The sequence below is a fragment of the Cervus elaphus genome, chromosome 5, assembly GCF_910594005.1.
Source record: "Cervus elaphus chromosome 5, mCerEla1.1, whole genome shotgun sequence".
Lineage (NCBI taxonomy): Eukaryota > Metazoa > Chordata > Mammalia > Artiodactyla > Cervidae > Cervus > Cervus elaphus.
The window spans coordinates 100,566,684-100,589,956 of NC_057819.1; the positions used below are offsets into that span (position 1 = coordinate 100,566,684).

Sequence of the window (23,273 nt, forward strand, 5' to 3'; positions counted from 1 at the left end):
CTGACCATCACAGCTTAGCCCTGTCTACCTTAAACATGTTTAGAACATTTGAATTAGCCTACAATTGGGCAAAATCATCTAATACAAAGCCTGTTTGATCATAAAGTGTTGACTGTCATATATAATTGATTGAATACTGTACTGAAAGTGAAAAATGCAGCGGTCATCTGGGTGCACAACGGTTGTCATCGTATCTATCATGTGACTGACTGGGAACTGCCCGGCCAGTGTTGTGCGAGAGGATCGCACTGTGTATCGCTAGCCTGGGAGAAGATGAAAATCTAAAATTCAGTGAGTGGTTTCTATTGAGTGTTTTGCTTTTGCATCATGGTAGAGTAAAAAAAAATCTCTAAGTCAGACCATTGTAAGTCAGTGACTGTTTGTATCTGGCTCACGATGCTGCTTTGTACACGCTCACATAGAGCCTTTGCTTCCTAGTCTGAAAGAGCTGCGTATTATTTGCCTATCTACTTAATCTTCTCTGAGTGGGCCCTCCTCCTAGCGCTGCACATTGCCAGTGTGTGCAGCTCTCACAGAAACCTTCAGGAATGAGCCCTCCCACAGGCTGGTTCCGGGTGGTGGTCTCCCCCGAGTGGGCATGGAGGGGCTGAGCTTCCCGGTGGCCAAGGACAGCTTCTTGCCTCCAGGCATTTTCATCTCACAACTCATTCCCATCCCTTGTTCCTGAAACGTCATCGTCCTGCTAGGTGCCAGAGCTGGGGTGTGGAGTCACCAGTGAGGCAAGGGAGAGCTGTGTACTGTGACCTGGGAGTGGGACGAGCTGGCTTTCCCTCAGTTTGCAGAAGGGAAAGCAGGCCCAGGGTTTAGGTGACTGGCCTGAGCTCACACAGCTGGTTCATGGGAAAGCCAGGTTTGGAAAGGGGCCCAGTGTCCTTTTCTGCTGTGTTTACCACTTCATCAGACTGGAGGCTTCGCTGGTCTTGACTCTGACTTGTGTCTCAGGAGGTGAGCTGATTCTGAACGCTTGGAAGTGATACTCGAGGGGGCGGCAGCAGGAGCACAGTGGCTCATGGCTCATCCACACGGCTCCTCTCCCCGTGTCAGTTGGTGTTGACTTTGTTTCTCTCAGAGGCTACCTTAGAGCTGCCATTAGCATCTTCTGAGAGCCACGGTGGAAGCTGGCACTTCTGGGGAAGGGAACGTGAGGACGTGACCTTGGGTGGAGCAGTGGCTTCGGAGACAGCCTGTAGCCAGGGAGTATCCAGGCTGGCCGCTGGTGGGAACAGGGCCTGAGGGAGATGGGCCCAGGCTGTCAGTTGTCCGCATCGTTTGCACAGAGGATGCTAAGATTAGTCTTTTCTATGTTCTTTTACTTCATGGGTTGTTTTTCTCTTTGTATTTGCCTCAAAATTTGAAACAAATTGAGAGCACTAGCTTGGCCTTTAAAATATAAATGTGTTACTTGATTTTTTAAAAAAAATGAGAGCGGAGGCAGGAGGCATCTTTGCAAATTCTGTTCCTGTGACAGAGCATCTTATCTGAAAACGGGTCCTGTGGCTGTTAAAAATATACACGGGGATGTGTGTGTGTGTGTTAGTCGCTCAGTCGTGTCCTACTCTTTGAGACCCATGGACTGTAGCCCACCAGGCTCCTCTGTCCATGGGATTCTCCAGGCAAGAAATACAGTAGCCCTTAAAATTTTTTTTTTTAATAATTTTATTTTTGGCTGTGCTGGGTCTTTGTTGCTGCTCATGAACTTTTCTCTAGTTGGTGAGCGGGGCTACTCTTTATTGTGGTGCATGAGCTCTAGGGCATGCAGGCTTTAGTAGTTGCGGCACGTGGCTCGGTAGTTGCAGCTCCCACTCTCTAGAGCACAGGCTCAGTAGTTATGGTACGTGGGCTTAGTTTCTCTGCAGCTTGTGGGATCCTCCCAGATCAGGGATGGAACTTGTGTCTCCTCCATTGGCAGGCAGAGTGTTTACCACCAAGCCACCAGGGAAGCCCCTTTTTTTGATTTTAAGGAGGAAGAGTCTCTAGTAATATTAATGTAACAGACTTCTTATGTAAGATAGCGCAGGTGAAGAGGCCAATTTGAAAACAGGACAAAGCTTATGGTGTTGGTGTTATGCACATAGGGTTATGCTTTATTTACTCTGCCGCCCGCCTGTACCCACAAGAGTTAGTGTTTCCTGTCAGCTCTGAAGTCTTCACCAAGGGAAGCTGAACAGATGTTTCACTTGTTCACTTGTGGGGTGTTTTCAATTTTGCTGCCTCTGTTAACATAGGGGAGATCCTGCCTGGATCATGGTTTGCAGGCGGAGGCCTGGGATAAGGGTGCTGGGCTGGCAGGCCTGGGCAGGTTTTCTGGCACATGCCTGGATCAGCAGTGATGTCATGTGAGGCTCAGAGCCTAAATTACCCTCTGTAAGTCTTGAATCAATTTGACAATGTGACAAGCTGTAACAACTTCTCAACTGTGGTAGTAAGAACAAAGTCAGTCTCTGTAGCCCTAATACAAACGTCTGCTGGTGGGGGAATGGAGTGGTTAGGATAACCGCTCAGCTGGACAAGCAACTGTGGAGCCACTGACCTGTAAGTCTGCGGTTGTGCTCATCCATGCATCAATAAGAAAATGACACAAAATCGATGAATGTGCAGCTTTCTAAAACAGAAGTGAAGTGAAAAGATGGACTAGTTTTACTCTGTGGATTCTAAATTTTCCTGTAAAGTGGCCCAAATTTTTTAAAAATTGAAGTCATCACGAGCCTGAATTTCTTTCACTTGAGACATGTGCTAGGAGTTGTGAGATCTGAGTAAGCAGCACAAAGCAGGGGCTCCTTGGACCTGCCAGATGACTGGGCTGAGGCCTCCAAGGGGAAATTTTACCACTCAGATGCCCCTAGGCTCCACCCCAGAACTGCCTAGTGAGGAGAGTTCTGAATTTCATGGACGCTGAAGTGCCAGCAATTATAAGACACACCTTTATTTTGTAAAGTAGTAGGAAAAGTGTGCAGTTGTAAGTGTGTAATTGAAAATGCTTATTATTAAGACTTTGTATTTAAATTTATGTTTGGCTGTGCTTTGTTGTTGCATGGGCTTTCTCCAGTTGTGGAGCGTGGGCTTCTCATTACGGTGGCTTCCCTTGTTGCAGAGCACGGGCTCTGGAGCTCAGGTTTCAGTAGGGGCTTTGCTGCTCCACAGCATGTGGAATCTTCCTGGATCAGGGATCAAACCCATTGTCTCCTACATTGGCAGGCGGATTCTTATCCACTGAGCTGCTGGCAAAGCCCCAAGACTTTGTATTTATTTAAAGACTTCTTTATGCAGATTTTCATCATATCACACTTACTTAATTCATGTACAAAAAGGAAAATGTGAGACATACTCCTAGACTTCACATTATAATTCCGATGTTCTGAATTGTGTCTTGACCCAAGTGGTCCTTGTCCATGTTTTCCTGAGCAATGTTGTCCTCTGCGGCACGGTGAGCACTGGCCGTGCAGCTCTGCTCTGCTGCAGGCTCCAGAACTTTCTTCTGAGCTGCTGATACTCTCACTACAAGATCTGATGCTGGGCTTTAATGACCTCACCAGGAGTCAGGCAATTACAACCACATGACAGCTGCCACCTCCTGAAGGTGATTGTGGGGTGCGTGAGTTTACACAGGTGAGAACAGGAGCATCTCAGCTTCCGTATGGTATGGTCCTTGACGGAGGCAGCAGTCTTGCTCGGATGTCCCAGTCAGATCCAGTGTTTAATAGTCCGATTATGTCACATTACATCTTGAGTAAGCTTCACGACATCCAGTTAGTGAGCATGGAATCTATTATTGGGCTTTTTGAAAAAATAAACAGGCCTCACTGCTGTAATGCATCAAACGTGAGTTTGTAGTCTTGGTTTAAGGCTTAGGGACATGATCATACTTTGTACATGTGGTACATGGACGCTGTAATTATAGTAATCATATGCTGTGCATGTGGTACATGGATGCTCTAATTATGGCAATCATACTTTGTACATGTACATGGATGCTGTAATTACGGTAATCATACTTTGTGCATGTGATACATGGATGCTGTAATTATGGTAATCATACTTTATGCATGTACATGGACACTGTAATTACGGTCATCATACTTTGTGCATGTGGTACACGGTGCTATAATTAGGGTTAACATTCTTTGGAAACTGGTATTATCATGTCAATATACCCTTATCGATAAGTTTCGTATTACATTTCTGAAAAGGGTTGTATGAGACATTTCACATGATTTGCTAGATTCTCAAATGACAGGTGGCTACACAAGGAGGTAGACTGCCTGGTTGGTCCTGATGGTGCACAGATGTAGCATTTCAGCAAATGCTCAGAATTTGGGAACGCTCTCTGGGCTGGGACTGGGAAACCTCTGTGGATTGGGACTCCCCTCAACTCTCAGCCATGGGCTTCCCTCAGGCCTGCCTGCCTGAACTAGGGGGCAAGGCGCCATTGTGTCCACTTCCTAGATTCCAACCCATGGGCTGTTGTGATTTTTTTTTAGGGTGGAGCAGGAAGTGGTGGTTCCTAGAGTCTGAACTGTGAGCTCTTCCCGTCTTGATAAACATGTCTGTTGTCATAGCAACGTTGGCTTCAGGAGGAAAGGGACATGAGTCAGTGATACCCAGAGCCATAGGGAAGGCTGGTTGTTAAGAATTTGGTTTCCACCTCGTTTCATCTTAGTTGAGGTTTCCAGGGAGGGGGAAGGTTGGTGAGAGAAACCGTGCTCGTCTTCCTGATGTCAGCATGCCTAGGATAGGCAGGCTGGGAACAGGTGTGTTATTTCTACTAAAGTAAGAGTCTTCTAGAATGTCTGCATTCTAGGCAAGGGCAGACAGAGCATTTAGTGTATGTGACCAAGTTAAAATCCTAAGAGAGCTCATCTAGACTGCATTCCACAAAAGGCTAAGACTTCTCCATGCATTCTGGAACCCCTCCTCACATCGGACCATGTGCCCGTGGGTGGGCGCTGGCCAGCTGCTTTGTCTTTGACATGCCCAGAGCCCAGCTCCCAGCTATAGTGTGTTTCATGAACAACCTCAGACTATGAAGCAGTGGTTTGTTTAGTGAAGAAAGGTCCCGTCTAGTTAGCGTCTTTGTGGAATCAGGAATTGGAATCTGTTCATGTAGGTTGTGTTTCTCCTGACTGGCTGAGTAGTTGGGAAACAGTATGACATGAACAACAGGTAAACCAGCTAGCAAGGAAGATTTTTTCAGAAAAGCCTCTGAATTCCACAAACCCTTGGACTGAGACGCCAAAAGCAAGGGTGAGAACGTGCATAAGAGACTTAAGTGCAGCTTGCCTTTCCTCCTGCTAGTGACAGTTTTGAGAAAGGGAACACTTCAGCCCATTTTTCACATCCTCACAACTGCTAAGCAGCTTCAGTATGTACTTCAGACCACCAGAACCAGCCTAACTTGAGCTTATCATAAAAAAATGCCAGCATGGCTACATGACTGTGTTCCCTTAGATTTCTCTCCAGCCCATCCTATCTGGCCCACAGCTGCCCTTGGATCTCACCACCAAATCCTCCCAAAAGCATTTTTAATGTGCATCCTGCCTGAAAATAGTCTGAAACTTCTTGGGCCTACTTGAAATACTCTAATCCAGTAATGGGCTTCATTGGACAATGAAACCCTCCTCTCAAGGCTTCATCCCACAGTCCTGGACTGCTCATCGGGAGAGCAGGACAGCCACCAGCCTGCCCAGAGAACTCGCCTGTCACCTGACAGTTTCTGGGCGTGCGGTGCCCTGAGAACAAGCAGCCTGGCTATCAACACTGTAAGTCTACGTAGCGTCCAACCTCCAACCACATCACAGGTGGGGAATCGAGAACAGAAGGTGAGAAAACAGATTGCACATTCACATGATTATTCTTGTTTATTGAGGTCTGTTTATTCTCCACGGGTGCTTTTTCCTCCAAGTAAACAGAGCAGGCGTAAATATCTATAATGAATAAATTTATTGTCTTACAAAAATCATTGTCTAGAAATATGGGAATACAAGAAAAGATATTTGCAGTCAGGTGTCTGGTGGTCAACAGCCAGTACAATTCATAAAGGGGGAAAAAATCAAAGATTCCAAACCCACATGACAAATTCTTCCCAACAGATGTTAAAGCTTTTAACCCAAAAGGTTTGTGTTTTCAAGCACATTGCAGAGGATCAAGGATTTATAATTAACACTGATTCATTGTCACTGAATGTTTATAATACCACTTTGACTAGAGAGGTACATGATATGAAGAAGCACAGTCAAAACTTAATACATTAAATTGTTACAGAGGCAAATAATATATTTAACATTGTCTTAGTACTGTAGTGTCTAAGGCACTTTCTGTAATGTCAGTTTGATTAACTATCAACCCCAAACAGAATGCTAAATGTTTACTGTAACACTGTCCCGAGGGTGTGGGGAGGGAGAAATGAAAAAGGAGTCATCCACTGGCATGTCAACATTCAGGCAGGTGGCCTCTGTTCCCGAGGTGCTGTCCCCCTCACTGACAGACTTGAACAAGTCTCGGACACAAAACCAATCTTCCCATTTTGGGCTCAAAGCAGCGGCTGAATTTGCAAGGTCAGCATGAGAGCCTGGCTGGCGAGGAAGGGTGTCCCCCTAGCTTCTGCTCTGGCCTGTGGCTGCGAGGAGCAGGCCATCTAGAAGTCACTGTGATGGCTGCCCCTGGGCCTTAGCTGCATCGTGGCCACTGTCCTGTCGGCACAGAGCAGCCCTGGCTGAAGACAGTTCACGTGAAGAGATGCGGGGACCCCACGACTTGAGGGAGAGGGGCACTGCAACCCCACGGATGCTGCTTCCCCCACCCCACCCCCCATCTCGCTGAAGCCCCTTTCACAGTTTGCGCACTGAAATAGTGTCAATCATTATCTGAAGGAAATGAGAGCTACAGGTGCAGTTTAGGTTCCACAACGTTCTAAGGGACTTGATGTGGCTGCAGAGGCAGGGGCCACGTGAACACAGAACTAAGAGCTGTCTGTACGACAGAGCATGCAGAGCGATGGGGCTGCAACCGCTAGGTGGCCCCATGACCCAGCGACTGGCAGCGGGTCTGGCGTTTGTTTGAAAAAGGGTTCTCTTAATATGTATTATAAAATGGTCTCTTGGTGGATATATGGAAAATAGATGCAATGATGAGGCGATCTGTTTAATATGTGTAGGTTTTGTGTATATATATATATATATATATAAAAAGGGGAGCAATTGTACCTAAATCTGAAGCAGGAGACGTGTGTGTAGGCCATGAGGCCTTAAGACACAGTTGATCTCTCAGGAAGGAGTCTCGCAGCTTGCCGGTTCCCCAGATCTGCAGGAGGCCCCAAGGTGGGGGCGCAGGTGACTTCCTACATGCCCTGCGGTATCGCCTCCTCCAGCTTCCTTGGACTTACTCGGACTGTGGCGGCTGCGTCTCGTTGATGTCACTGGTCTTACTTTCTGTGTCATCGTCCGACAGCTCCAGGGATGCACCCTCAATGTGCAGCTGGCGCCGGCCTGATCGGCTGGAGGAGAAGCTGATCGGGCCGCCTCTCCTGGAGGGGACAGAAAGCAGGTGCACGTGGCCGCCAAGTTGTCCAACCACCTGAGGACTCAAACCTCCCCACCCAGGACCCAGCCCCCGGGGTGGTGGTGAGCTCTGAAGGGCTCTGTGCTTAGCCACCACTGCCACCCGCTGAGCATCATCCTGGGGGGTGTGGTGGCCGGGCCCTGCTGTCCCTCCCAGACACAGTGAGGAAAGCACCACCGGCTCATCCCCGGCCAGCCGCTCCCCAAAGGGCAGATGGAGAGGAAATGCTCTGTGCAGGCTTTGTGGGCCTCCTAAGGTCTCTGCTGGTCTTTTTACAACCTTTATCAATGTCAACACCACTCTTAGCATACAAGAGCAGGGCAGACAGGCTCCAGCCTACAGGCCACACCTGTGCTAAGCTGTCCTTCTGGGGAGAAGCCTTGGCTTCCTGTGTCCTGGGGTGCATCAAGTCTGCCATGGAGAGGCTGCCCCCGCCCACGAGGGACAGGGACAGACTCCTTGGTTGGCACACAAGCTTCAAGCCGTGCATTTGCACAGTCCCTGAGTAAACACAGAGCCAGTGAGTGAGTGACCTGTTGCTTGTCCGCTCTTCAGACCACCAATGGTCAGGAGTCCTGAACGGGTACATGCCAAGGAGGACCTGCACACATGGCCAAGAAAACCACAGTGTCTGGAGCCACTCACCTCAGCCGGTTCTTCAGGGTGCTGACTTCGCGGCTCAGGCCCTCGTTGGCCTCGGTGGCATCGTCCAGTTCCCGCTGGAGTTTGCGCCGAGATGCGTTGGCACGTGTGGCTTCTTCCTCTGCTTCCTCCAGCTGCCGTTTGAGCTGCTTCATCCTGGCGTTGGCCTTCTCCATCTCGGGGAAGTTACAGGAACCGAGTCAAACCGCTAAATCCAAATTCGCGTCACTATGTCCTGAATGTTTCAGCACAGGCCTCTGCCCCACTGGCCACACGTGTGCACACACACAAGGGCCCGGCCTAAGGCCTTTTGAACAGCCTGCCATTCTCTGCACAACCGTGTCTACACAGTATATTGAAAGTGAAAGTGAAGTCGCTCAGTCGTATCTGACTCTTTGCGACCCCGTGGACTGTAGCCTACCAGGTTCCTCCATCCATGGGATTCCCTAGGCAAGAACAGTGGAGTGGGTTGCCATTTCCTTCCCCAGGGGATCTTCCCAATCCAGGGATCGAACCTGGGTCTCCCTCATTGGAGGCAGACGCTTTAACTTCTGAGCCACCAGGGAAGCCCTTTAACACAGCATAAGGCTAAAGGAAACTTTTAAACAATTGAAAACCAATTTTCATCCCTGAGTTTTCTACAGAAAAGTGACATCTTCACATGAGTGATCTATGGAATTGTGAAAGGAAACTGCTATTGCTGCAAAACACAGAAGAGCCAGCAACACGGACAGTTTCCACCCCCAGGAGATGGTGTATTCATTTTACACCTCCTTTCAACGTGGGCATGTCAATATTCTATGTTGATTTAAGTACCAAGCCACTTTGGAAAACCAAGTGAGAACTCGGCCTGCCACTGGCCCACTCACTCCTGAGCCACAGAAACTGACCAACGTCTTGCTGGTCCAGTTCACACCCACCCAGAATTGCTCTCGGTGTTGCTAGGCCCTGGGGTGGGGAAGGGAGGGTCTGGGCTAGAGGCAGTGGATCCTCAGGTCTCCCAGAGGAGCGAGAGCACAGCCCCCCAGGCTGCAGCCAGTACAGAGCTGACATGCCCTGACACTTAGGAAACAGATGCCTGGACACAGACGAGGACCACTTGGGTCCCACGTGCAGTGCACTCGCTTTTTCTTCCCTTCCCACTACCTCCTGCATCTGCCCCTCCACCCGGCCAACATTGAATGACTGCCAACTCCAGCTTTTCTAGGCATTCAGATGACAGTGGTGAAACAGGCAGAAATCTCTGCTGCACTCATGCAGTGTCCACTCTAGTGATGGAAACATGGTAGTTAAGATCAGTTCAGGCCTCCCCACTTCAAGCCTTCCCCAAGGCTGTCGCCCACCCCTTCTTAATATGTATTATGGGGCAGGGCTGCATCCTAATCGCCTCTGTATCCCCAGCACCCAGGAGTGACCAGCAGGAACAAGAAACAGCATGTGTACTGAAACACTAGAAGTGAGAGTTTCCAACAGTTCTTCCTAAGTCAGCGAGTCACATAGTAAATGGCTGGTCTCGTATCTGTGTTCCTGTACAGCATTCAGGGTGGAAGATGTGTTCCTTTTACGTGCTTGCTCTCCTTACCTGTTCTTTATACTGGTCAGCATGGCGGCGTTCATCTTCAACCTGCATGAAGATTTCTTTCAGCTTCTTCTCGGTACGACGGACTAGTTTGTTGGCGGCGGCTCTTTCCCTGTGAAAATGATCAACATACTCATTTTCACAGTTCTTGCAGTGAAAGTATTTTAAGTCCTTTTCTCTGGAAGATGACACACGTTGGAGTGCTTTCCAGGACCCCTGTATCATCGTGATCAACACAGCCCAGAAACTTCTCCCTTCTGGTTGAACCATGGATTGCCTTTAACGTAGTCTAATGCTGACAGAACACCTGCATTATTCTCTCACACATGGATATTTATCATCTTAGTGATCTTCTGAAGATCAAAGGTCACTTACATCGAGTGTAGAGTTTTTGGAAATGAAAACCTTAGTTGGTTACTCTCATCACCTAACATTTTAGCCTGGAAAACAAAACACTCCCATTTATTGATTGTTTCAATTTAAAATTACTTCCCACTGACTGAGATCCCCTGGAGGGCAAGGCAACCTACTCCAGTGTTCTTGCCTGGAGAATCCCATGGACACAGGAGCCTGGCAGGCTAGTCCATAGGGTCAGACATGACTGAAGTGACTTAGCACGTACCTACCAAGATGCTAGAGCAGCTGAACACTGAAACAACTCCCCCCACTTCAGGTAGGAGTCAAGGCACCATGTTCTAGACAGGCCTCCACTGTCCCACGTGAAGGAAGGAGAGTTAACTTGGAGAACTCCACTGAAAACACAAAAGGGTCTTTTGTTCCTTCACAAATATTATGCAAAAATGGATAGGATGGAGTCAGCTGAAAGGGCCAAGTCATGTTAATTATAACTAACAACAAACAAACCCTTAGCTGTTACATTTGAGAGCAGGGGGACAAAGTTCCGGATGTTAGGCCGGGGAGGACTCTGGGCATAGACCCTGTGTTTCTGGGTCCCCAAGCTCCTCAACAAGAGGGTGAAGTTGAAAGTCTGCTCCAGCTCCGGCCGCCTGAGATTCTATTCTAATAGATATGTAAATGCCTGCCAAAAAGCTGCTTTGTGCAATTCCTCATAAATTTCAGAATGGTTTAAGACCCCAGAATGGAAACTGTTGAGGAATCCCTTCCTAAAGGAGAAAAAAAAAAGCTTGTGTTTTTTGTTTCACTGCATTTCTTCTCTGCCAACACACTGTAGCATTTCACGTGATGCCATGAACTTGGGCTCAGCCTTGGGCAGAGATGTAAACTATGGCACCAGGAAGTCATGGGGCACACACAGCATGATCAGCCCTCAGCTGAGTCTGGGAAGAGCTGACAGGCAAGCCCAGTGTTCCCTGAGGGCTCACACCAGCTTCTCTGGTTATATGTGCTCTTGTGATTCTTTCCCCAGCAACGAAGCTCCCCGGGACAAGGGGCATTGGTATCATCTCTATAAACCTGGACCTAGTCTGTAGCAGAGATACTGTAAAAACCTTTTTTTGGCTTACAGCACTGAAAACCTCTTACTTGGCTTCCTGCTCAAGCTGCTCCTCCAGCTGCCCAATCTTGGCTTCCAGGGCAGAGATGGTGGCCTTGAACTTGGACTTGACAGCGCCCTCTAGCTCCTGCAGCTTGGCCTTCAGCTCCTTGTTCTGCCGCTCCAGCTGCTGGCGTGCATTGTCGCTCTTCTGGGCAGCGCTGCGCTCAGCTGCCAGCTCAGTGTTCAGCGTGTCCACCTGAAGGGGAGACGGGTCAGTTGTGCAGGGGATGGCACAGTCCCTCCTGGGGTGGGGGGACATGGCAGGCCCACCTGCAGTGTGGTCTTGCGGAAGCGGTCGTTGAGCAGCTCCATGTTGCTCTGCTCCTCCTCCAGCTCCTCCTCCAGCTGTGCGATCCGAGCCTCCAGACGCCGCTTCTCATCCAGCAGTGCAGACCTGCAGCCCAGGCGGCGACACTCAGCACGGAGAACTCCCAGGGCTTCTCCACCCACTGTGCTGCCACAAGCTGAGCAGCATTCTTAATTTTTCTCTTTCCCCTCCTCCCACCCCAATCTGCCAGGTCCTGTTAGTTTTTGCTTCCAAACACTCTGCCCACTTCTCTCCATCCCCAGGCCTTCCAGCTGGCCAGGCCCTGCTATCTCTCGCCTGGATCGCTGTGCAGCCCTCAAGCTTTGCTCCACAGCCAGTGTCAGCTTTAAAAGTGCAAAAAGATCCTGGTATTCCATAGCTTGTCTAGCGCACCAAGATCCAAAGCCAGCTCCTCACCATGGCACACTAGAAAATGACCATGATGGATCCTTAGGATAGCCAGTAAATGGAGAAAGCAACCTTTTAATTGTAAAAAAACAAAACAAAACCCCAAAACCTGACTTTCAATGAAACATATGTCGAGGGAAAGAGACCTAATGAATGTGAAAGTGAGGCCCTGCACTGCAAGGCCGTGCAGCCTGTGGAGGCCAGATAGGTTCTGAAGGCCCTTCCTGCACACCTGTGTGGACGTGACTGGTGCAGGGAGGTGTGACCCGGCAGGGCTGCAGCCAGTTGGCTAAGGCCCAGCATCTTGTGCTCATCTCTCCAGACTTTGAACAGATGAGCAAAGCAACCATTGACTCCCCAATGCCAGATGACCCCCATAGCCGACCTAGTGCTTTTGAGGACTGTGAGATACCCGCCCCTTCCGACCTGCTCAGGAGACTCACTTGCCAGAGGCGCTGTTGGCAATCTCATCCGCCAGCTCGTCTCTCTCCTGCTCAGCATGTCGGCGGGCTCGCTCGGATGAGGCAAGTTCCTGAGTGAGTTCAGATTGTCATGTAAGCTCTGGCTGCTAAGTTTCCTCAAATGTGAGGTCTGACAGTGCCTGTAGGCTGCTGCCACCTTGCTCGAGGCATCAAGTGTGCCTCAAATTGTAAACAGATTTGAGAAATACACTATTCAACCTCTCTGTCTTTAGTCAGGTAGAACAATATCAAAATGGGACCACTTTGCCCAAGTGAAGCAGTAAGATGGTCCAAGTCTTAGAGCAATTCCAAGGGAAAATATTTGTTAAGCAAATAAATGAATAAATAAACACACAAACCTCCTGCAACTGAAGGATTTCTGCTTCCAGGCTTTTCAGTTTCTTCTCACTCTCTTTGGATTGAGCAAAAATCTCATCCCGGGATGCACGAGCTTCTTCTAACTCACGCTGGTAGTCCTTCATCTGAGCCTAAGCATAAGGAGGAGGAAAGTTTTGGGGTAGTGTTCATTCTTAGTTTTTTTAAACATACTTTTCCCCCCAGATTATAAAATATGAATATTATAGAAGTATGTAGAAGTGACAATAAAGAAAACATTCAAGTCAATATCCCTTATGAATGTAGATGCAAAAATCCTCAACAAAATAGAAACCAACAAGATCCATCAACACATCCAAATGGGATTTGTCTGAGGAATTAAAGGTTGATTTGACATCCAGAAATGAATTAACATAACTATGTGATCACTTCAATTGACACAGATGCAACCTAATACCTTTCAATATAAAAACACTCAATAAGCCTTTGACAAAATTCAACATCCATTTATGATAAAAAAAACCCTCCAGAAAGCAGGCATAAAAGGCATACCTCAACATAATAAAAGCCATATATGATAAACCCACAGCAAACATTATCCTCAGTGGTGAAAAATAGAAAGCATTTCCCCTTTTTAAAGTCAGGAGAACAAGACAAGGATGCCCACTCTCACCACTACTATTCAACATAGTTTTGGAAGTTTTAGCCATAGCAGTCAGAGAAGAAAAAGAAATAAAAGGAATCCAGATTGGAAAAGAAGTAAATCTCTCACTGTTTGCAGATGACATGAACCTCTACATAGAAAACCCTAAAGACCAACAGAAAATTACTAGAGCTAATCAATAAATATAGTAAAGTTGCAGGATATAAAATTAATACACAGAAGCATTCCTATACATTAACAATGAGAAAACAGAGAAATTAAGGAAACAATTCCATTCACCATTGCAATGAAAAGAATAAAATACTTAGGAATACATCTACCTAAAGAAACAAAAGACCTATATATAGAAAACTATAAAACACTGATTAAAAAAAAAAACACCAATGAAAGAAATCAAAGATGACACAAATAGATGGAGAAATATACCATTTTCATGGATCAGAAGAATCAATATAGTGAAAATGAATATACTACCCAAAGCAATCTATAGATTCAATGCAATCCCTATCAAGCTACCAACAGTATTTTTCAGAGAACTAGAACAAATAATTTCACAATTTGTATGGAAATACAAAAAACCTCGAATAGCCAAAGCAATCTTGAGAAAGAAGAATGGAACTGGAAGAATCACCCTGCCTGACTTCAGTTTATACAAAGCTACAGTCATCAAGACAGTATGGTACTGGCACAAAGACAGAAACATAGATCAGTGGAACAAATTAGAAAGCCCAGAGATAAATCCATGAACCTATGGAGACTGTATCTTTGACAAAGGAGGCAAGAATATACAATGGAGAAAAGACAATCTCTTTAACAAGTTGTGCTGGAAAAACTGGTCAACCACTTGTAAAAGGAGGAAACTAGAACACTTTCTAATACCATACACAAAAATAAACTCAAAATGGATTAAAGATCTAAATATAAGACCAGAAACTATAAAACTCCTAGAGGAAAACATAGGCAAAACACTCTCTGATGTAAATCATAGCAGGATCCTCTATGACCCATCTCCCAGAGTAATGGAAATAAAAGCAAAAATAAATGGGACCTAATTAAACTTAAAAGCTTTTGCACAACGAAGGAAACTATAAGCAAGGTGAAAAGACAGCCTTCAGAATGGGAGAAGATAACAGCAAATGAAGCAACTGACAAAGACTTAATCTCAAAAATATACAAGCAACTCCTGCAGCTCAACTCCAGAAAGATAAGCGACCCAATCAAAAAATGGGCCAAAGAACTAAACAGACATTTCTCCAAAGAAGACATACAGATGGCTATCACACACATGAAAAGATGCTCAACATCACTCATTATCAGAGAAATGCAAATCAAAACCACAGTGAGGTACCATTTCATGCCAGTCAGAATGGCTGCTATCCAAAAGTCTACAAACAATAAATGCTGGAGAGGGTGTGGAGAAAAGGGAACCCTCTTACCCTGTTGGTGGGAATGCAAACTAGTACAGCCACTATGGAGAACAGTGTGGAGATTCCTTAAAACACTGGAAATAGAACTGCCATATGACCCAGCAATCCCACTACTGGGCATACACACTGAGGAAACCAAAATTGAAAAAGACACGTGTACCCCAATGTTCATCGCAGCACTGTTTACAATAGCCAGGACATGGAAGCAACCTAGATGTCCATCGGCAGATGAATGAATAAGAAAGCTATGGTATATATACACAATGGAATATTACTCAGCTATTAAAAAGAATGCATTTGAACCAGTTCTAATGAGGTGGATGAAACTGGAGCCTATTATACAGAGCAAAGTAAGTCAGAAAGAAAAACACCAATATATTAACGCATATATACGGAATTTAGAAAGATGGTAATGATGACCCTATATGCGAGATAGCAAAAGAGACACAGATGTAAAGAACAGACTTTTGGACTCAGTTGGCGAAGGCGAGGGTGGGGTGACTTGAGAGAATAGCATTGAAACATGTATATTATCATATGTGAAACAGATCGCCAGTCCAGGTTTGATGCATGAGACAGGGTGCTCAGGGATGGTGCACTGTGATGACCCTGAGGGATGGGATAGGCAGGGAGGTGGGAGGGAGGGTCAGGATGGGGAACACACGTATACCCATGGCTGATTCATGTGAATGTATGGCAAAAACCACCACAATATTGTAAAGTAATTAGCCTCCAATTAAAATAAATTAAAAAAAATTTTTTTTTAAAACAAAATAAATAAAACTGGAAAAATAATAAAAAACACTCAATAAACTGAAGGCAACTTCCCCAACCCTGATAAAGGGAATCAATGAAAAAGTAACAGCTAATATCATACTTACTGGTCAAAGACTGAATGCTTTTCCCTACAATAAGCAATGAGACAAGGATGTTTGCCCTTGCCATTTCTGTATAACAGTGTAATGGAGATGCTAGTTAAAGCATTTAGGCCAAGACAGGGAAATAAAAGATATCCAGATTGAAAAAGAAGAAATAAAACTTAGCTCAATTTGCAGATGAAAATATATAGAAAATCTTAAGGAATCCACTAAAAAAAGTTACAACTAATAAATAAGTTCAGTGAGGATGCAGCATACAGGATCAATCAGTACAGTTAGTTCTCCATACCTGAGCTCCACACCCATGGATTCAACCAACAGTGGATCAAAAATATTCAGAGGAAAAACATTCTCAGAAAATTTCAAAAGCAAAACTTGAATTTGCCACGTGGGCAACCATTACCTTGTATCAGGTTGTTATGAGTAAACTAGAGATGATGTAAAGTATATGAGAAGATGTTCACAGGTTATATGCAAGTAATATACCATTTTATATCAGGGACTTAAGCATTGGAGGATTTTGGTATCCATGGGGGTGGAGGGGTTGATCCTAGAACCAATCCCCCTTGGACACTGAGGGACAACTGTACAAAAATAATTGAAATTCAATACACTAACTATAAACACTGTAAATATTAACAAAGCAGCTATACTTAGAATCAAAAGGGTAAAATTTAGCTAATGTATAAGACTTGTACACCAGAAACTAAAATAAAGCATCACAGAGAAAAATGAAATAGCTAAATGGACTGACAGCCATGTTCATGGACCATATTTGTGGAAAACTCAATACCTTTGTGAGGGTGGTAGTACTCTCCAAATTGATCTACCAAGTCAATGTAAAATAAGAATTCAAGCTGGCTTAGGGGAGGCGGGGGTAGAAATTGACAAGCTGATCCTAAATAGAATCGGAAGGAACCCAGAACAGCAGTCATGAAAAAGAACAAAGCTGGAGAAGTCATAGTTCCCAAGTGCAAAACCTATAAAGCTACAGTAATCAAGATTGTGTGGTCCTGGCAGGAGGACAGATATAGATATCAAGGAATAGAACTAAGAGTCCAGAAATAGACAAAAGTCTATGGTCAGCTGATTTCTGACAAGAGGGCCAAGATAATTTCAATGGGAAAAATCTTTTTAACAAATGGTGCTGGGACAATTGAATATCCATATCCCAAAGAATGAATTGGGTTCATATATCAAACTACATAATAAAAATTAAAATGGATTTACAAAGAGCCAGAAGTATAAAACTCTTCAGTCATGTCCGACTGTGTGACTCCATGAACTGCATAAAACTCTGGATTAGGTAGTGGTTTCATAAATAGTAAAAACAAGAAACAAAAAAAAAATTATCTGAACTCCATCAAAATAAAAAACTTTTTGCACTGTAAAACTACCACTGAGGGAGTGAATAGATAATCCAGAGAATGGAAGAAGATGCAGAATCACCAAGGCCAAATGAATGGAAATTTTCTAAAGCCTTTGTCTTTCCCTCCAGAGAAGTGTGTCCTTGTATGAGACAGCCTATCACATCCTGCCAATACAGCAAGTTACTACAGAAGTCACTTTGTCACTGTGACAGTGAAAACCGGCATGCCATCTGAGTAGCTAAAGTGATGCTGACCGGACAGAAAGGCGCAGCTGGAGGCGGAGCAGAGCAACATGAAGCTGCTCAATGACCGCTTCTGCAAGACCATGCTGCAGGTGGGCCTGCCGTGTCCCCCCAACCCCAGGAGCGGTTCGCGGCCTTGGTCGACAAAGTCGACACCACCTACTTCGGTGGGTGGCTGCGTGTTTAGTTGACCATGAGACATTATTCAGAGCCCCAAGAGCTAATCTCTCAGTGAGTGCCCACCTGGCAACTCCATCTCACTCAATCCAAATGGGGCCAAGCCCACCCTGTAGACGCTGGAGCTATACACGTATCATCTTTGTGGCCTGTGGCCACAGCCTACAGCTTAGGATGACAGTGGCCCTGTGCCCTGCAGCAGTGACGTGGCAAACTCAGCCCGCCAGCACGATGGTGGCTGGATGCTGCCCAGAGCCTTCTCTCCAGCATCACGGGCCATGTCGTGCTCGGTGGTCTCAGCAGGGCCTGATGACCCCACCATCACACCCTGACGGCTGGTGGCACTCACCTGGAGTTTGCGGAGCTGCTTGATCACTTCGTCCCTTGCTTTGTTAGCTGCCTCGATTTGAGCCTCCAGGTCCTTCAGGTCTATTTCCATTTTCTTCTTCGAGGCAACAGCCAGGGCCCGCTGTTTCCGCTCATCCTCCAGTTCTGCCTCGAGCTCCCGCACCTGACAGGCAGTGTCAGGATACATCCATCAGACCTGGTGTCCTCACACAGAGAACAGGCCCAGGGTTCAGGGGGTTTGGCTTACTCAGGAGAGGGGCTCTTTGCCTCCAAGCAGTTATTATTAGCAGCTGAATTTGTACAGAGAGATCTATAAACATCTCCACCTGGTACAAATCATTTCCACTGACCATGCCAAGAGTGTGTAAGGAGGCAGGATCCCTGATCTCAAGCTCCCAGTCCAGGTGATGCACGTGGAAGGCACGAGACAAGCTCTTAGGGAAGCTCCCCCCTACCCCACACAGGGACACCCCAACCCCTGCAGAGGGGCCCACGTGTCAACCACATGGGCAAACAGCTTGGACGCACTCCCTCCAGCCCCAGGCAGCCCTTCAGATGATGGATGCTCCCTAATAATAAGCTGATTCAGAATTCCCAACTCACAGAAACTCAGTTAATGTGTGCTGTTTTAAGTCACTAAGCTTGAGCTAATCTGTTATCTAGCAATAAATGACTAATAAAATGTTAGTGGACCAAAAATAATAAAGTATCAAAAGACTTGATACCATGAACTCCAAGGGAATGTTAAAGTGAAAGTCGCTCAGCTGTGTCTGAGACTTTTCAACCCCACAGACTATACAGTCCGTGGAATTCTCCAGGCCAGAATACTGGAGTGGGCAGCATTTCCCTTCTCCAGGGGATCTACCCAACCCAGGGATCAAACCCAGGTCTCCCGCATTGAAGGTGGATTCTTTACCAGCTGAGCTATCAGGGAAGCCCTTGGGAATGTTTCACTTTAAAATTTTAAATTAGAAGTTTAAATGCACTCAGAAAAGTACATAAATTGTAAGTGCCCAAGCAATGTTTTCAAATAACAAAAATGTAAATACCTAGAGTTTTCCCTTTAAAGAGTGGTTTAATGAGGACATGCAATCTGACCTTCAAAATATTCTGAATCACCTTGTCAGGTATGTACTGATTCTTCCCTTTACTGACATTTGTAAGACTCCCAGAACTTGAACCTGACTACATGTCCCTGGACAGCGTACTGGCTTTTAAGTAGTAATGATAATCTGGGAAATTGGAAATCAAAACCAATTACATTACATTTTAAAGATAAAGTTATATGACCCAATAAATTTCCTCCAGCTACTATGTTCCAACATGAATATCACCGGCTCAAAACTGGTCTTTGAGCACAAACAAGGGCCCGTTCTGGGGGGCCACACCTCTAAGATCTACCTGTTTAATAAGCAGCCGCTTCTTTTCCTCATTCTGCTCATCCCTGGTCTGTAAGTCTCTCTCAAACTGGGCCTTCATGGCTTGCATGTTGACCTCCAGGCGAAGCTTGGCGTCTTCTGTAGCTTGGAGCTCATCTTCTAGCTCCTCCAGTTGGGTCCTCATTTCCTCCACCTGCTGCTCTAGGGCCCGTTTGGATTTCTCAAGTTCGTGAACCTAGACCACAAGAAGAAGCACAGGTATGACCCTTGGTGAAACATGCATGGACAGTAGTTCCTGTTATAGAGCCAAACCCCCCAGGCATCCCCCCCCGGGACCTGGCCGCTGCACTAGTCCTCATCTCAGAGGGCGCCATCTGAATGACAGGCCTGACTTCATGCCCATGTGCCCTACCGTGAATCATGCAGCCGAGAGATCTCTAAAAGCTGATGATCAGAAAAAGAGCATGGTGTCAGGGCAATGGCCTGTTGATTGGCCACTGGCCTGCGGTCTCACAGCACCTCCTTCTTGCTGTGGTGAAGATGATTTGTATTGAAAATGCACATGTGCAGATTTTTAAATATTAAGGTGTGTGAGTCCTAAGAAGCAGGGTACAGCAAGAAAGAGGTCTGACCTTTCTCTGGACAGAGATCCCCACCATGCACCCATTTACTAAGTTCTCTGTGCCCAGCACTGTGCTGGGTGCTCCCCTTCATGTTCCATTTGATCTCAGACAACTCTCAGGCAGGCATGTGCAGGCACTATTATTATGTGTCCCTTGGGGTTCATGGCCATGTCAGTTCTCCTGAGGACAGAAGATGCCTTAGGACATGAGGAGGCCTGTGTCTCTTACTGCCTGGCACTTCACAGGCACAGAGGAAATGTTTTTGGAAAGAATGTGTGACTATTGTTTATTCTGGAGAAAACCAACGAGGAACAAGACGACAGACTCAGTGCTGGAATTTTCTCTTTGCACTTTACTATGTAATCCTGGCCATTTCTATGCTAGGGGGCTCTTGTCCACTGGGTTGTAGAAGACTCAGCAGGAAAGGCAGTCCCACACCCTCATTATATGGCCAAACGGCCCATGTCCCAGGAAAATGAGATTTTATTTTGGACTTTGTGTCTTTCAGAGCACATCTGTAGCAGCTTCATGAAATAGGTAAGTATCATGTCCATTGGACACAAGAGGAAATGTGGAGAGGCTGAATGGAGCTGGGGGAAGAGTCAAACCCTGAACCTGTTCTGACCCCCAGGCCTGGATCCCCATCGCTCTCCTCAAACCTCCAACACTGAGGGAGGGATGCAGGGTGAACAAACATCATGGCAGCATCATGGAAGGCATGTGCAGCTAGGGGCTAAGGGGTCCCCCTGGCTCCTCCCCCAGGTTCCCCACTCTGTGCAGGAGACAGACCCCACTGCCCTCAATCTGAGGCAACTTCTGATACTTGGGTTTGATAACCACCCATGACCCAGGGACAAAGAAGCACTCCATTCACAAGGCCCCCGCGAGGATGCGGGTTACGGTGGAGAGGGTCCGTGAAAACCACGAGAATGCCCTGCCTGGCTTTGGCACAGGTAACCGGGGACAGACAGGAGAAAACCTGACAGCTCATCCCGGAAGACCCTGACCTGACAGGCCGAGACCACCTCGTCCATGTCGCTCTGGGCTGGCCCTTCCGAGCTGCTGGCCCCCCAGCGGCTTGGGCCCTGGCACTTACGTTCTTGCCCACGTCGTCCTTGGAGCTCATGAGGTCCTCCATGTCCGCCCGCAGCTGCTTGTTCTGTCGCTCAGCCTCCTCCCTGGCCTCCAGGGCCTCCTCCAGGGCACGGGCCAGGGACAGGGCTTTGGTCTCCTTCTCTCGGGCCTCTGCCTCCGCCCGGTCACGCTCTTCTGCGTAGCGGGCGGAGATGTTCTTCTCTTCTGCTAACAGCTACACGGGATGGCGTCAGGACAGAGTAAAGATCAATGTTGGACTTCTCTCACTTGCTGCACGTCTGACTTACAGACATGAGATCACCATGAGATCATGGGTGTTCTATTCTATTTCCTCCTTTATGATGGACTTTTTCCAGTTTTGCTACAAATACACCTTGTTTTAAATAAGGGATTATTTTAAACCCAAATGATGAAAGTGAGGGCTGTGCCAGGAGTAAACGTGGGGTGCTGGCCCTGGAGCCTGGGGTTGGGAGTGTGGACCCCACCTGATCAAACTTCTTCTGTTTCTTCTCCAAGTTGGAGACGATCTGGCGCTGGTGGTCCAGGTCTACCAGCAGGTCGTCCAGCTCCTGCTGCAGGCGGGTCTTGGTCTTCTCCAGCTTGTCATAGGCCAGGGCCTTCTCCTCCAGGCGCTGGCTCAGCACTTCCACATCCTTGAGGAGCTTCTTCTTGGCTTCTTCCAAACTTTCAATTGTCCCCAGGTCATCATCTACTTTCTTCTTGGTATCCGTCAACTAAAGGAAAAAAGATCAACATTAAAGAACTCACCTGGATTTCACATTTGAGGAAAAAAGGTAAAACTTGTTTTCATTATCTTGTGAAGATATAAAGAGAAGAAATAAAACAAATCAATACTCTGTGACTCTGAGCAAATGAATCTTAGACCATAAACTTCTTCACTAATCATCTACACACAATGAATAGACTGGAACCTTACATCTCCCAGCATTGTAACCAGCATAGGGTTAGTGTGTGATGAGGTTGAAGAAGACACTTAAGGGGTTTCACTTAGGACAAGGCCCACTTAACTGTCCCAAATGGAGCTGGAAACACCCAGCAGGACAGGGACATGACACACAGGTGGAGGGCCACAGTCCCCACAGCCTCGCGCACCTGGGCCTGCAGGGCCTGCAGCTGCTTCTCCAGGCTCCTCCTGGCTTCCTCCTCTTCCTCCTGCTGCTCCTGGAGGCTGCTCCTCTCCTCCTCCAGTTGCCGGATCCGACTGCTTAGGTTCAGTTTCTGGCGCGTCTCCTCCTGAAGAAGCTCCTGTTCATTTTGATAGAAGGTCAGTACTCAGGTTACAGTCATCACCCAAACCACCATATCCTTAATTAAAAAAACTGAGTGTGAGGAATACCCAGTGATAATAACAAACAAGTGATTTTAAAACACACATGATCATTTAAACAGCGCCTGTAACACAAGAGTGCTTTAAACTTATTCACTGGGGAATACCCTGGTGGTCCAGTGGTTAGGACTCTGAACTTTGTCACTATTCAGGGCATGGGTTCCATCCCTGGTTGGGGAACTAAGATCCCCAAAACCGAGTGGTGGCCAAAAAAACACCACCACAAAATCAATCCTGTTCACAAGAAACGGCAACACCTCCCCCAGGGGCCAGGGCCTTGCGAGCTTCCTTTTTCCACATCCTTCATCACTTCTTGAATCCCTTCCTGCTGCTCTCAGGTCAGCAGAATGGGTCAAAACCGTGAGAAGACCACCTTATTTAACATGGCCAGCAATGCATGAGCGTACAATAGGACCACCGCCTGGTGAACCACACCCCAGGCAGTGCCCAAGTGGCCGGCCAGAGCCCCCTCCCAGGTGCCCACACACCCTACAGACAAGGAACCACAGGCTCTATATATGAGGTCAGAGGAGGGCTCTTGAGCATCAAGGCTTGTGGTACAAGACAGTTGAAAATAAAACAGGAAATCAGAAAGAGGTGATAAGAGGTCAATTCTGGGACAAGCGTGTTTCACCAGCTCACAGATGATAGAAACAGGAGAGTTATGATGAATACCCTCCCCACCCCCAGAATACCTGTGTGTCTTGGAGCTGAGACTCCAGACCAGCTGCATCCTTAGCAAATTTAATACCCTTCTTCTCTGCTTCTTCTAGAAGAGTTGAGACATTATCCAATTCATTCTGCAAGGAGGAATAAAAGATCAGACTCCCTTCAACAGTGGGCAGATAGAAAAGAGTGGTGGTTCTGTTATGGAAAAACTGCATTTTTTTGACCAACC

General features: G+C 46.8%; 1 protein-coding gene across 7 annotated transcripts in view; it reads right to left on the reverse strand.

Annotated features, from left to right (window-relative positions):
* Window positions 1–5,939: 5,939 nt before the first annotated feature.
* The window catches only part of MYH10 (myosin heavy chain 10), a 122,325-nt gene continuing 104,991 nt past the window's right edge, over window positions 5,940–23,273 (reverse strand). For 6 of the 7 annotated variants that reach the window (XM_043903808.1, XM_043903811.1, XM_043903807.1 and 3 more), the window contains 13 exons: window positions 23,071–23,175; window positions 22,141–22,293; window positions 21,513–21,761; window positions 21,029–21,241; window positions 19,332–19,544; window positions 17,932–18,093; window positions 12,848–12,976; window positions 12,471–12,559; window positions 11,583–11,706; window positions 11,300–11,508; window positions 9,800–9,908; window positions 8,221–8,393; window positions 5,940–7,540 (listed from right to left, as the gene is read on the reverse strand). In XM_043903808.1, coding sequence (XP_043759743.1) covers window positions 7,396–7,540; window positions 8,221–8,393; window positions 9,800–9,908; window positions 11,300–11,508; window positions 11,583–11,706; window positions 12,471–12,559; window positions 12,848–12,976; window positions 17,932–18,093; window positions 19,332–19,544; window positions 21,029–21,241; window positions 21,513–21,761; window positions 22,141–22,293; window positions 23,071–23,175 — 2,073 coding nt within the window. In that variant the 3' untranslated portion in view covers window positions 5,940–7,395. Of the gene's footprint in view, window positions 7,541–8,216; window positions 8,394–9,799; window positions 9,909–11,299; window positions 11,509–11,582; window positions 11,707–12,470; window positions 12,560–12,847; window positions 12,977–17,931; window positions 18,094–19,331; window positions 19,545–21,028; window positions 21,242–21,512; window positions 21,762–22,140; window positions 22,294–23,070; window positions 23,176–23,273 lie in introns of those variants that run through there. The other variant, XM_043903812.1, reaches the window with a different exon arrangement.